This window comes from Hemibagrus wyckioides, linkage group LG01 (assembly GCF_019097595.1).
Source record: "Hemibagrus wyckioides isolate EC202008001 linkage group LG01, SWU_Hwy_1.0, whole genome shotgun sequence".
Taxonomy (NCBI): Eukaryota; Metazoa; Chordata; class Actinopteri; order Siluriformes; family Bagridae; genus Hemibagrus; species Hemibagrus wyckioides.
The window spans coordinates 3,923,656-3,938,464 of record NC_080710.1 but is presented as its reverse complement, the minus strand read 5'-3'; the positions used below and the strand labels follow the sequence as shown (position 1 = coordinate 3,938,464).

The 14,809-nt window shown below is 38.6% G+C and overlaps 1 protein-coding gene across 4 annotated transcripts in view; it reads right to left on the bottom strand.

Moving 5' to 3' along the window:
- agap3 (ArfGAP with GTPase domain, ankyrin repeat and PH domain 3) overlaps nucleotides 1-14,809 on the bottom strand; it is a 136,013-nt gene that overhangs the window by 41,204 nt on the left and 80,000 nt on the right. For all 4 annotated transcript variants that reach the window (XM_058392460.1, XM_058392466.1, XM_058392453.1 and 1 more), the window contains exons 9-11: nucleotides 13,728-13,811; nucleotides 6,243-6,347; nucleotides 3,761-3,932 (exon numbers count right to left, since the gene is read on the bottom strand). In XM_058392460.1, the coding sequence (XP_058248443.1) occupies nucleotides 3,761-3,932; nucleotides 6,243-6,347; nucleotides 13,728-13,811 (361 nt within the window). The remainder of the gene's footprint in view (nucleotides 1-3,760; nucleotides 3,933-6,242; nucleotides 6,348-13,727; nucleotides 13,812-14,809) is intronic.

Below are 14,809 nucleotides of genomic sequence, written 5' to 3'. Positions count from 1 at the left end.
TTTATGTCTCTACATAAATAACACTGCATTGTGATGATGTCCTTGATAAAAGCGCTACATGAATTACACTGAATTGAGTTGAACACTTGCTGTTTTGGCCATAAATCAGCCGGCTAGATTGTTTAACAGAAGAAACATGAAGGGAAACACAGTTTACTGCCAACTTTCTGGTTTGAATACATACGGAGGTTGAAAATCACGTTAGTCTGAGACAGAATTTAAAACTCTTCAACTCAAATGGGCACTGTAATCAATAAACTGAGAGCAAAAAATTGAATCTTTAGCAAATTGATGTAATGTAAGTACTTGAGATATATTATAACCATATACATATGAATACTTTCTTTAATTATTTGTTAATAAACTGCTGTAGCAGAAAAGAAATAAACCCCTTCGTGAGGTGACGTTACGAGAAAATAATCAACTTCAGGGTCCAAATTAAAGAAGCAAATGCATGATTGTTTTGGCACAAGAACAAAGCAATCTTCTTGCAGGGGCAAGAATTTAGATGCGATTAGTGAAGAGGGCAGATTAGCAGGAGGGGGCGGCCATTTTTCCTCGTTCCTCCTGGTTTCTGTGTCTTTTCAGACGGCTGATGAGGCGTGTGGTCACGGGGCCGCGGAGCCCTGACCCCTGAGAGCGACTGCTGCCATTATGTACAAGTGCGGAGGATAATGAGGCGTCCATGCTAATGCAGGGGAAAGGGGAAGGGTGGAGAAGAGACGGAGGGGAAAACCAGGTCGGATTGTCTGGCTCTGTAGCGTATCACGCGAGCGCAAGGCCGGAATGATGCGTGACGATGTTAAACAACGTCGCTAACACTTAGCGGTTGTAATCGTAACAAAATGTCCGATCGGAAAGTAGATGAGATTCAGGGACTTGTTTGGTTTGGAAATTCGAATGGAAATTGTTTTAAAAACGTCGACATGGTTAAGATTTCTGTTAAATTTATGGAAGGAATCTCCATACGTTTCTAATTTTGCGCTTTCTGGTTTCTCTGGAACATGACAAAACACTTTTTTTCCTATGTTTTTTTCAGCCCATGTTTTACAAATAATTAATACGACTAATTAACATGAACTGTTATACAAAAACGAGTAAAAATTGGGAAAATTTGGGAAATCTGTAGGAAGGATAAAAAAAAGCAAAATGTTTTAAATTCATAAATAAAGTTAAACATTTTATTTGACGTTAAACTCATTTCAATGAAACGTTTGCTAACAACAATTAAATCCTAAACATGCGAAATAACAGACGTCGATGCTGCGCTTGTTTTTTTCTCCGTTTCTGTAACAAGAAAACGTCAAGTCACGTGTCAGATGTCTATCGGAGCGACGTTTCCTCATAAGCAGCGTGTAATATGGCGAGCCCTGAGATGACGCTATCGCACAAACGAATGCGTTTCCAGACTCGGCGGTTCAGTCAGACGTCATCGATTACGGCTGAATGGCAGGACTATTATGGCTCTGCTATCACGTATCTGTCTGCGGCGACAAGAGCGAGGCGTCGTATTTAAAAACGGTTCCGGTGAGTACTTAGCAGAAAGATTAGGACGGGCCTCGTGTAGACAGACTCCTTTTTACTCCGTGGACACATGCGTTCATTCATTTAGCCTCCCGTCGTGTTCCTTCCCTATCTTTCAAACGGCTCCCTTACACCTCCCTCCTAAAGCATCCCTAATGGTCTTCAGCAGTTCTGTGAGTATGTGTGTGTGTGTATGTGAGAAAAGGGGGGGATGAATTACAGGCGAAAGGGAACGACAGCGCTCAGCTAGAGTGCCATGAATGAAAAATTACCCCTTTGTTCGCTCGCATCAATTGCATGCCTAATGAAATCAAAATCAGATTGCATAATCAAGTGTAGGGCCCGGACTCGGGCGGAGAGCCACGGAGAGCCGCAGCCTTCTCTCCCCTTCTCTCGAGTGGAAATTAACACCGGCTCAGACAGATAGTGGGGGCAAAAAAAAGAAGTGAGGGAAAAAAGCTCCAGCATATGAACTATGAAATCTTTATTCCTGTTATACCACAGAAACTTCTCCCGCTCACTTCGTCAGGTTTAAACAAAGTTTCTAGCTGCTTTTGGGATGTCAAATCCCGGACTCTAGAATAGACCTTTACCTCTAAGTGTAGAAATCTGTGTCCACCGATACGCTTCAAAAGCTGATGTTTTGATTGTTTGCACTTTTATCACAAGTATACAAAGCAACAGGAAGGTAACAGAGTCGAGGGGTGTCTGGGGCTCCGTATGAGTATGTACATGTATGAACGCAGGAAAAAAAAATTACGAATAAGTGTGTGTGTGTGTGTGTGTGTGTGTGTGTGTGTGTTCAACAGTATTTGCTCCTCGGGTCAAATTTAATTTAATCAGCTCCATTAAACTCAATGCAGTGAACCTACATAGTGACCAGGAAGCCACTTTAAGGCTCTAAATGTTAATAATAAAAATTTCTCCTGCAGGATAAAAAGCTCAATTATCTGTGATATTAGAATATCTAGAATATTCTACCGTAAAATCCTGCGCCTTTCTTTTACCCTGTCGTCTAAAAATGTCTCTCTTTCACCCTGCTGTCTTCAGACTAATTAAATCACAGATCTGAATTTTTCTGGCCTCCATCCAGACTGATGAAATTCCAGATCCCCCAACAGATCAGACCGTCTAATTTTTATTAATTACTCTTAATGTAAAACCCCCTAAATCCAATTACACCTTTCCCTCGCCTCGTCTCGGGGGGGAACACCACCAGGGAATACGTAGCTAACGTCTTTATTTCCGCTCGGCTAATGAAACGAAGAGGGCGCGGATTTTTAGAAAAGGTTTGAACTGCTAGGTTTGATTTCCACACGACATAAGAATCAGGATGAATTCAAGCAGGATTTAAAAAAGTGTATTAAAAAAAATAAAACATTTTGTGGTATATTATTCAATGAAAAAAAAAAAAATAATTAAAATGGTGTGATGAGGTAAAGGTGGTGGAACTGGAGACTCCTTCCAGAAGCTTCACAATCTCAACCAATCAAATGCCTCAGATTAGTCTTTTTGAATTCATTTACCTAAAACATGACCTGGAGTCATGGCTGGAAAAAAGAATACACCCCCCCAACATAAAGATGAAAGTCCCGCCACCTTGATTTCTATTGGCTCACAAGACTGAGGACTATAAATCAAATCACAGGTCAAATGTAATCCTCCGCATCCTCTCCCCTTCGGTGAACGAACCTGTTTTTTCCGGTTTGTGTCTGTTTTAGCTGAAAATAAAAAGGCACGTTGTTTTCGGAAAAGTGCTCAAAACGTGTCGTAAATATAGGCACCTCTGCTTTGACTAGATGTGACTGATTAATCTAGACACCAGCCAGCTAAATTATCCAGTTATCTAGCGGTTTGAAGGATCTGGTAGATATTTTTCATGGATAACGTTGGAACATATTTCAGGTCGTTGGAATAATAACAATGGACATGTGATATACGCAATTAGCTTTCCGAGTTCAAGTAACACTTTAAAGCACTCCTTTGACTTAAATTAATACATTAGGAACTTCTTTAATTAACTTATTAGCAACGGCTTAATCGTTCTGGAAAGTTCTGGAAAGTTTCTCCCAGTACAAAGGTCATTAGAGGTTTATTAGAGCTTAAAATGATATTAACTTCATCGTGCCTTGGGAAATTGGGCATGGAATGGAAAAACACAAGATTTTTTCTTTTCCTCTCTGTTCAGAAGTCTAGACAGAGAGAAATAGTTTCTTTGATATCTGTATAGACTCACCTGTGGCTCCGATGCCCAGCTGCAGCGTGCTCCTGTCCTTGGTTAATCCGTTGCTTTTGGGACTAGCAGTCGGCGCTACCGTAGCCACCGCTCGAGGCGGCCTTTTCCCCGGGACTTTGACCGTCGTCCGGAGCAAATCGATCTCTTTCCCGTGAACGTTCTGCATGTAATCCTTATAATAAAAAAAAACAAACAAACAAAAAAAAACAAAGCAATCTGTTTGAAGAGCTTACAAATTGGGTTAGGGAGTTGCAAAACTTTGCCAGCAATTTACACAGAAATTGAGCAGTTAAGGTCACACGCAAGTAGCAGTCGCGATTGCTTTTTAAATATCCCACTTCCGCCAAAAACAAAACACAACAACAACAAAAAAAAAAAACACACAAAACCAAAGCCCATCACACAATTAACTTCACCTGCATCTCTGCTTCGGCAGATTAGCAGAATTAGCGCTAATGATCGCAAATAGGCTCATTCCCATTTAAATCTGGCCATTTCATTTGGATGGGGTGTTTGTACCAACTCAAATGGGGTAAGCCAAGGTGAAAATCACCCTGATCAGCAGAAAAAAGGAAGGATGGAAGAGAGAGAGAGAAAAAAAAAAACCCACGACAACAACAACTGCAAAACAAAACGTGCAAAGATGCCGGCCCCTGAAAAGCCTCCCGCCAACTCGGTTGCGTTTTTACTGCGCACCATAAAGCACTAATTTCTTCAAAAGCCTCGCTGCTAATTACCCAGTGAGCGCTCTCATTTCACTTTATTGCAGGAATTAACAGCCAGTTCGAGGCGCAGAAAGCTATTAAGATGTGTGATTAAGCCATATTCAATTAGTTTCTGCAAACAATTTAATTGATGTAGCAGACAGAATTAACAGAAGGGGATTGTGGGACGACTCTGTTGGCTGCAATGCAAAATTAAACAGTTTCTCTCTCTCTCTCTCTCTCTCTCTCTGTGTCTCTGTCTCTGCACTCACACTGCAGTTAAATGGTGTGAGTAACTCATAGAACTTGCGTGGAAGAACGAGCCACAGGTGTCCAGATGCTAATAGCTTCCACACGAAGTAACGATGCTCGAGCCGAAAGCCGCCTGTCGCGTACAGTACTTCTCCGCCGATTTTTTTTTTCCATATTTATTTATTTTTTGCTCTAAAACCGAAAATGATGATTTCATGACTCAGACGTAGCAGTCGATTCGTTAGTAATGAGATTTTAACACTGAACCCTGTGTGTTCGTTTTACCACACTTCCACCCAAACATCTTTTCCAGTCCTGTCTCTTACAAGCACTAAAATTTCTACTGCACTCTAGTCTAGTTTTATGGTTAAGAAAAAAATAAAAATAAATAAATAAATATTTGTGCAGCATCGAGTGCTGATCAATTTTGTAATTTATTATACTAATTTTTAGCATTAAAATAGAAGTATTAATTGTTTACAGGAAATTTGTTTCCTTATAATTTCATATTTTTAACATTACATTATATACATTTTTTTTTATTGTAGATCTGCTTTTATGTATCAAAGTATGGTCTGTTATATTCTACATATGATAATTTTTTAAAAATGTTATTTTTAAAAAAAAATTTTGTATTATCAATTTGTAAATATATTATTATTATTATTATTATTATGATTACTACACTGTCAAATGCAATAAAGTTTTGGTTCTAGTCAGTATTTTCTATCCCCTGATAGAAAGGAAACTTCCAATCCTGGGAGCTTCACATACCAGAAACCTGGCAAACATTGACGGTGTGAACTACATTTAGTCCGTTGTAACATCCCAGAAACTTCAAAACGTACCAGTTTAGCATGCAAAATAAAGAGAGTCTGAATACATGAATGTAAAATGTAAAAACTGACGCAACATTTGAACTTCCTGGTTTTACTCTGGGGAGAAAAAAGTCTCTGCAAAGAGACTATAGTTTATGGAAGGAGTCTCCAGTTCTAGTATGTTTTACAAATCTTTACACTTTTGGGGTTCATTGATAATGTTTTGGTCATAAAAACTTCATCAGAGGTCAGTGATGTAAGAAATCTAACAAGCGATAACCAGAACTAAAGTGCTGAACCAACATGACGTTCATAAACAATTCAAAAAGGGTAATAAAATTAGATAATAAAACAGAATAAAACAGTATAAAACACCTCAGGATTTCCTGATAAAGCTAGAATACTGAAGTTACCTTTGTTTAAGCATAGCATATGTACTATATTATTATTATTATTATTATTAATTTAGGGGGAAAAAAGTTAGCTTTACTTTTTTGTTGTTGATTAAATTATGCAGCTTAGCTTGCATTTACAACGAGATTTCCCACAATTCAGTAAAACTAAATAGGATCAAATTTTAGAAAAAAAAGTTTGTACTCACGAAAATAAAAACATGTAATAAGCAGATGTTTTGTTTTGGCCATTTACAATTGGTTTTATGTCCAAAGTAATACGTAAAGGCCTAGACAGGAAGTGCTTGTCACTCACGTGTAAGCTGGGATGATAGGTGAGGACGCCGTTGTCGCACAACGTGACGTACTTCTTTTTCCACTCTTTATTTAGCGACTTGCCGCTCCTCTTGAGCAGAATGCCCTGCGAGATGCAAAGAAACGAGCAGAAAAGAAAACTTTTAACGCGGTACAAAAAACACACAAAGGGTTTGTTGTGTTTTTGTGAACATTTTTGAGGAAAAAAACATTGATATATCTGATAAATCCTACATACAACAAATGATAAGTGTGAACTTGAGTGTATAAAGAGTGGATTCAGAATTATTAATTATTGGCACCCCCAAGATTTTGTTTGCTGGTGGTGTTCACAAATCTTCCACAAATAATTTCCACAAAAATTGACAACGTACACATTCCGTAATAGTTAATATATTTGTCTTTAAAAGAAAAAAATATATACATGAGATTCAGCATTGTTGCTGAGGAAATTAATTATTAATAATAATATTTCTGTTAAGTTTAAGGATAAAAAGATGGTTATTTGAACACTTCAGGAAGTTTATTTGTTTAAGAACATGACACTTGACACTATATGATTTTCTAAAGCAAGCAAGGACATTGTGTGTTTTTTTTTTATCATTTATTTTCTTTAAATCACTTTATTTCAAACTGCACTTTAGTTATTTACTTATTTATTTTTGCCTTATTGCACTGATATATATCTGCCTTATTGTTCTACATACTCGATTTTAATCATACCTTTTTACACTCTAATTTCATAATTTCTTGTTTTATTTTTTTTCTCCCAAAATTCTCTTAAATAATTTCATCTGTATATTTTTTAAAATTTAATTTCATTATTTGAGAGTTTTTTCCAAACCTTTTTTTGTTTTGCTTCTTTTCAAACTTATTTTAATGAATTATTATTATTTTTTCTTCATAATCCAATTATGATTTCTTTAATTTTTGTGCTTTAAACTATTTTTATGATTTCTTTTTTAGTATTATTATTATCATTATTTTTATTATTGGTAGCTGCACCATGCCCTCCACCTCGCCTGCTTCTCTTACTTATGCACATATCAATCCCCCGAGCTCAATCCAAATGGAAGGCTAAATCCTAAATCCTATTTGTGTCGACTCTGCCTCTGTATGCATGAGCCTGCGGTGGTGGCGCTGAACTCGGGCAGACCTTTTTGCGAGCTCGGGATTAGCCTGTGTGATCCGAGCTTCTTCAAAGCCACTGGATTGTTCCCTTATCTCCTTCTCGGCTCACCAGGACAAACAAAGCAAGGCCGCGAGCCTGAGGGGGCCAAACGCGAGCGTGAGGGGGGTCTAAGGGCTAATCAGGGGGATTAGGGCAGATTTCATGTGCTGTTTAACACTTCAAGTGACTCTGTGTGTGAGTGTGTGTGTGTGCAGCTTAGCTGTTTTAACAGACCAGGAAGGGGGTCGACTCACAGGAACTGCTCATTAGGAGTCGACCCGGGGTCAACTGGGCATTAGGGTGTTTATCACACAATCACACCTAATCCTCACATCACACACTGATCTCTCCATTCTTCTCCTGACCTCCCGACACATTTAATGCTAAATAACACACAATCCGTATAATATAGCCATCACGGCTACATCGGCTTTCTCTCCAGAGCATTTAAACTACAAGTCTGCTAACATTGGGAAGGGATTAACATTTAATAATTGTTTTTTTTTTTTTCTGAGAGTAGTGAAGTAAAATGATGTAAACGATAAGGGAAATAATATGTAGACTGAATTAAAGGAATTTTATTTCATGCTTGGCAATACGACTATATGACTATAGTATGTTCTTGCAGGTTATCCCCCTCCCCCATCCCTTTTCAATCAAATTTATTTTTGTTAAAAAATACGTTTATCTGATTGAATAGATTATGAATATTCTCGACGTCAGAGAGAACAGTGTCAGTGTCATCAGGGCGTGTTGCACCTGCCAGATGTTTCAGTGCCACATGTTTACTTCCTTCTCTAAAGATAAGGTGCTTTAATCCCTCACCTGAGCTGGTACCAAGCTTACTATATAAATACATGATATGTCATGTGATAATGAGATATTGTGTGTCATAGAAATGTATTCAAATATCACAAGTTATTTTGGACAACCACAGTATAGCACGTCACTTGTTATGCCACAGTTTTAGCCCCGCCCCTTTTACTATGAAGCGTTAAAAATGTGTCCCTTTTTTAAAAAAAAAAAATCCCTAAAAGTTCTGGTATATTATCCAAAATAAAAAATACAGAATTATTCAGGAAAAAAATATTACCAAACTAACCAAACGTGTTTTTCTCTCGAATTCTTTAATCAGAAATCGTTTACGGATTTGTGAAAAGTAACATCTGTTCTGAAAATCATGTTAGAAGATAAAGTGATAAAATGCTTTATATTTTATAAAACTATTTCTACACTGCTGCTGTATTTCGGATAAAGCTTCTCAATCAGATGAATGTTAATGACGTTAATGACCGTGTGTAGATTCTGTCTGTTGTGTTTTTGTTGTGGAAAAGTCGGGCAGGTCAGTTCTTGACAGATATGTCCATCAAACAAACATTATTTGATAAAGATAGTTGATATTACAGTCCAGAGAAATAAAATAAAAGCAATACATAAAAAAATATATATAAAATCTTCCCAAAACAAACCCAAACAAAAAATGAAAATAATTTTTAAAAAAATTAAACAAACAAAAAAAATACACACAAACCTAAACAACACTTTAAAAAACAAAACAACAAATCCTCAAGGAATTAAACAAACTTACTTTTTGCCTGACAAAATGCAGATTATGTATCAGCTTTTATTGGTCATTTTTAAAAAATATTTTTTGTCATATGAAATGTCCATGTTAATTAGCTTTTAAGCAAAATAAATAAATAAATAAATAAATAAATTTAAGTAAACCTGCAAATATTTCCATATTTGTTTAAGCTTTGCTCTAGGCCTGTATTGTTCCTTGTACACATAGTAAACAATCCAGACAGTGCACTTTTCTTCTCTTATGGCCCAAATAAAAAGTGTCTGCATCCTGCCAGGAGACACACAGAGAGAGAGAGAGAGAGAGAGAGAGAGGAAAAGAGAGAGGAGGAGAGAGGGAAGGAGAGAGGAGGAGAGAGGGAAGGAGAGGGGAGGAGAGCTGGGCTCTTACTGGTGATAAGCACAAAAGCTCAGTGTTGACAGCTTTTCCGTGTCGCCCCTGAGCTTTGTTGGCCTTATTTACCATTTTTACAGATGGGTGTGTGTGGTGAGTTCGGGGGAGGGGGAGGTGGGGTGGTTGAGATTTAGCCCAAAGTGTGTAATTTGCCCAGTGGGAGGCAATTATAGTCCCATTGGCACTTTGATCTTCCCGATTGTGCATTTGACTGGCCGAGCAATCAGGCCCATTGAAAGGTGTCCCACCATGACCACCTTCTCTTTTTCTCTCTCTCATCTCTCTTTCTCCGGCGGCTCAATGCAGTCCCGCCGCGTACAATGACACTTCTTAAGAGGGATTATCTTGAAAGGATGAGTGTAATTGATATACAGTGGCAGGGAAAAGGCCTGGGGTAAGTGCTGGGAAGAACTTCTGACCTCCTTGTCAACTGTTTCAGTGGTGTAATGTTTTTACATCAGTGTACTGATGATTAATGTCATGTGATGATTGCAACTAATACCTACTACTACTGCACTACAAAACATTTCCCTTAAAAAAAAAAAAAATTCCTTCCAGTATTAGGTTTGCTTCCACAATTAGGTTATGGTTTCTATAGCAACCAAACGTTTGCAGCAACGTTAATTGCATACGTGCCACGAAATCCAAGACTAATAATGACCCTTTCAAGAAAGCGTTGTTATTTAACAAAGAAAACGTGTTCGCTGATATGGTGAAGATCTTTGTCACATTGATCAATTATCAGTTGTCAGTCATCTTCAGGACAGAGCAGGTTACAAGTTGTGTTTTTTTGGACAAAACTGATATATAGTACAGCATAAGTGATAACAGGAACTAGCTAATGGATAAAAAAAAAAATACTTCATTTAAAGAAATCTGAAAGTATTAGCAAGCTGCTGAGGGATAAATGGAATAAAAACACTTTAGGGAGTGCTTTTATTGGAAAATAATCAGCTTCAGGGTGGTAAAAGGAACTCATCATGACAAAAGACAGAGAAGGTTTCCTTTAATGCTGTTTGTATTGTGTGTCTACATTTGTACTGCTTTCAAATCAGAACAGAAACCTGGGACAATAGGGCGACTTTGGCTAATTATGCTCAGGTCAAAAGAAATGAGGCCCTAGAAAGGAAACAGATAATTATAGTACTCATGCAAGGGCAAGTATGTGTGGGGTTAGGAATGACAGAAAGTTATAGATAGATAGATAGATAGATAGATAGATAGATAGATAGATAGATAGATAGATAGATAGATAGATAGATAGATAGATAGATAGATAGATAGATAGATAGATAGATAGATATCAATTTTCCACTGATATGGTTCTGGTTCTCAAACCATTATCCACCACAAAAGACCAAATCTGGGGCAGATCCATCAGTCGATGCTGGTCTAAAATCAATACATGGTGATGTCACGAGCTTGGTGGCAATGGAATTTTGTTGCCATGACAACACCACAAGTAACTCAAGTGTGATTCTGAAAATTATCGTTGAAAAAAACAAAACAAAAACCCATCAAAATTAATATCCCGATGGTGAATTAATGGTCTGAGGAAGATATAACCACTTTATTGGCAATTCCAACAAATTACATGGGAGATACTTTGCAAATGCTAGCGCTAATGGTAACAACTTTTTTTTAAAGCAGCTATACACTCACAGGTAAAGGCAATAAATATTTATCTGTCATCTTTGGTTTACTGTCCATGTACAGACAGTAAAAGATTTGACTTGGTTTGAATGGTAAATCTAGAAGTACAGCTGCAGCTTTTTCCCGGTTGTGTAGCCAGAGGTAAATAAAAGTCCATGTTGTGTGTGATCTGTGTGATTTTTTTCAGATATGTGAATGTTTGTTGTTTTTTTTGTTTTTTTTTAACTCTGAGCCCCTTTAAAGTCGCAATCAGGATGTGCTGCACCTGCCAGGTGTTTCAGTGCCACATGTTTACCTCGTTCCCTGTTGACAAGCTCAGCACTCGCCTTGAAACAGCTGTGCAGCAGTATCAGGAACCTCTGAATCTGACACTGTACCACCATCCAGTGGCCACCAAGACTCCTCATAATTACCAATTAACTTGTTACTTCTTGTAACCTGAGAAAGCACTACTATCCAGTGGCCACTGAGGAACTCCTAAGTTCTTGTACTGAGACACTGTACTACCATCCAGGGAACTCCTGACTACTTTGTTCTGTATAGAGGAACCCCTGACCCCTTGTAATCAGGCACTGTACAACCATTCAGTGGCCAGTAAGAAACTCCAGACTTCTTTCAATCTGAGCCCACACTACCCTCCAGTGACCAGTGAGGAAGTCCTGACTCATTGCAATCTGGCCCATACTAGTATCCAGTGGCTACTGAGGAACTCCTGAATCCTTGAAATATGACAGTGTTCTACCATCCAGTGGCCAACAAAGAACTCCTAAATTATTTTAATATTAGCCTGTACTACCATCCAGTGGCTATTGAGGAACTCCTGACTCCTTGTAATCTGTGTACCATCCAGTGTCAAGCAAGGAAATCTGGACTCCTGCAATGTGACACTGCACTACCATCCAGTGGACACCAAGAAACTTGCAACTCCATGTGATTGGTTCCCATACTACCACCCATTGGACATCAATGAACTCCTCAATCCTTGTAATCTGACCCTTACTACCATTCAGTGGCCAGCAAGGAACCCCTGAATCTTTGTAATCTGACCCCATACTACTATCCAATGGCTATAGAGGAACTCATGACTCCTTGCAAACTGACACTGTACTACCACCAAGTGGACACCAAGAAACCTGTGACTCCAAATGATCTGACACTACTCTACCATCCATTACCCACCAAGGAACTCCTCTCTCCTTGCAATCGGACACTGTACTATCATCCAATGGACAAGAAGAAACCTGTGACTCCACATCATCTGACTCTATACTACCATCCAATGGACACCAAGAAACTCCTCACAATCTGACCCCTGTACTACCATCCAATGGCTACAGAGATAAACTCATAACTCTTCATCATCTGACACTACCCTACCATCCATTAACCACCGAGGATCTCTTTTCTCTTTGCAGTCTGACCCTGCACTACCATCCAGTGGCCACAGAGAAACTTGTGACTCCAGGTAAAGTGACACTGCACTACCATTCATCAAGGAACCAGCCAAGAACTCCTTGCTACATCTGACTTGTACTACCATCCAATGGCTCCTCATCATCTGACACTAGACTACCATCCCTTATCCAATAAGGAACTCCTCTTTCCCTGCAATGTGACCAGATACTACCATCCAATGGCCACCAAGGTACTTGTGACTCTATGTAAAATGACACTGCACTACCCTCCTTTGGCCACAGAAGTACTCCTGACTCTTTGTAATCTGACATCGTACTACCATCCAGTGGCTATAGAGGAACTCATTACTCCTGGTTATCTGACACTGTATTACCATTCATTATCCACTGAGGAACTCCTCTCTCCTTGCAATCTGTCCCCATACGACCATCCAGTGGCTACTGAGGAACTCATGACTCCTTACAATCTGACACTGTACTACCATCCAGTGGCTACTGAGGAACTCATGACTCCTTACAATCTGACACTGTACTACCATCCAGTGGCTACTGAGGAACTCATGACTCCTTACAATCTGACACTGTACTACCATCCAGTGGCTACTGAGGAACTCATGACTCCTTACAATCTGACACTGTACTACCATCCAGTGGCTACTGAGGAACTCATGACTCCTTACAATCTGACACTGTACTACCATCCAGTGGCTACTGAGGAACTCATGACTCCTTACAATCTGACACTGTACTACCATCCAGTGGCTATGGAGGAACTCATGACTCCTTATAATCTGATCCTGTACTACCATACAATGGCTATTGAGGAACACATGACTCCTTGTCAACTGACAACACTACCATCCATTATCCAAGGAAGAACTCTTCTCTCCTTATAGTCTGACACCGTACTACCATCCAGTGGCCACAGAGGAATTTGTGACTCCATGTAAAGTGACATTGCTCTATCATCCTTCGGCCACAGAGGAACTCCTGGCTCCTTGTAATCTGACACTGCACTACCCTCCAGTGGTCATGAAGAGAAAGGCCATTAAATTAAAACTCCTTTCTACATCACAGACACTGAAGTATCATTTTATAGAATTTGATACTGATCTTGAATACCTGATACCTGATATTTGTGACCTGGGTGCTTGGACCCTGCAGATCGTTTGAACAAATAGACAAATAAATAAATACATTTCGATGTTGTGTGTGTTGAGTGCGTTACTCACCAGCATGCGGTACGATGTGCGTGAGGTAAAGTGCACTCACCTGTTTGATGGGAATGGCCCTCCCACTGCCTATGCTGTCTGTTTTACACTCAGCGCTCTTTGCCTGCTCACTGGCTTTCCGTGACTGCAAAGAAACAAAACGAGTCGATCAGCGCGACACAAAAACCCACCACAAGACGTGGACGTGAAAGTGGCAGGTGTAATGTGTGTGATGGGGTGTGTGGTGGGGTGTGTGGATGAAAGAGGGGGCAAAAAATATTGCAAAAGAAAGAAAAGAATTTTTTTTTAAAAATAAATAAATAAATAAATAAATAAATAAATAAATAAATAAAAAGAGCGCACAAGCCAAACAGCGCAACAGACAGCAGCACACTGAGCGTGCAGTATAGAAATACACAAACTACACACAGACAGGACACACACACAACAATTATATACACACAAACATATAAAACGTTACTTTTCAAAAGTTTTGGCACCTATTAGATAAATCACCATGTTCATATAACAAACCAGAGAAACACAATCATAAATAAATTCAATTCACAATAAAAATTTACTCCACATCATCTTTAAAGGTGTCTTCCTGCAAACAGCCCTGAAACTCTGCTGGAAACTTTCAAAAACAATCAATGAAGTAACAAGGTTAGGGTTAGGACAACAAAAAAAGCACTTCTTTTTAAAAAAAAATAAAAAATTTGAGCATCAAGATTAGGAAAAAAATTAAATATTTTCAGTTCCAGATCCTGGAGACATCCCTGGAAAAGGGGGGAAATGTTACAAAGCTGGTTAATTTAAGTTTATACCAAAACATTCCATGAATACACAACCTCCCCAGAAAAAAAAGAAAAAAAAAAAAAAAGAGAAAACTTATAATAGTGTACACACATTATGAGTCTTCACACACACCAGACAAACGAGATGAAAGACGCTCATTCGCAAAATGGAGACTGGAAATTTCAAAAGAGAAACAAGAGTCCAAGCACACGCAACACAATCATGTTAATTTTTAAAATTTTATTTCGCTTTTTTTTGGTTTTATATATATATTTATATATATATTTATGTACAGACACCATACAAATCAAGTCACAGGTTCACTTGGAAAGAATCGGCAGGCCG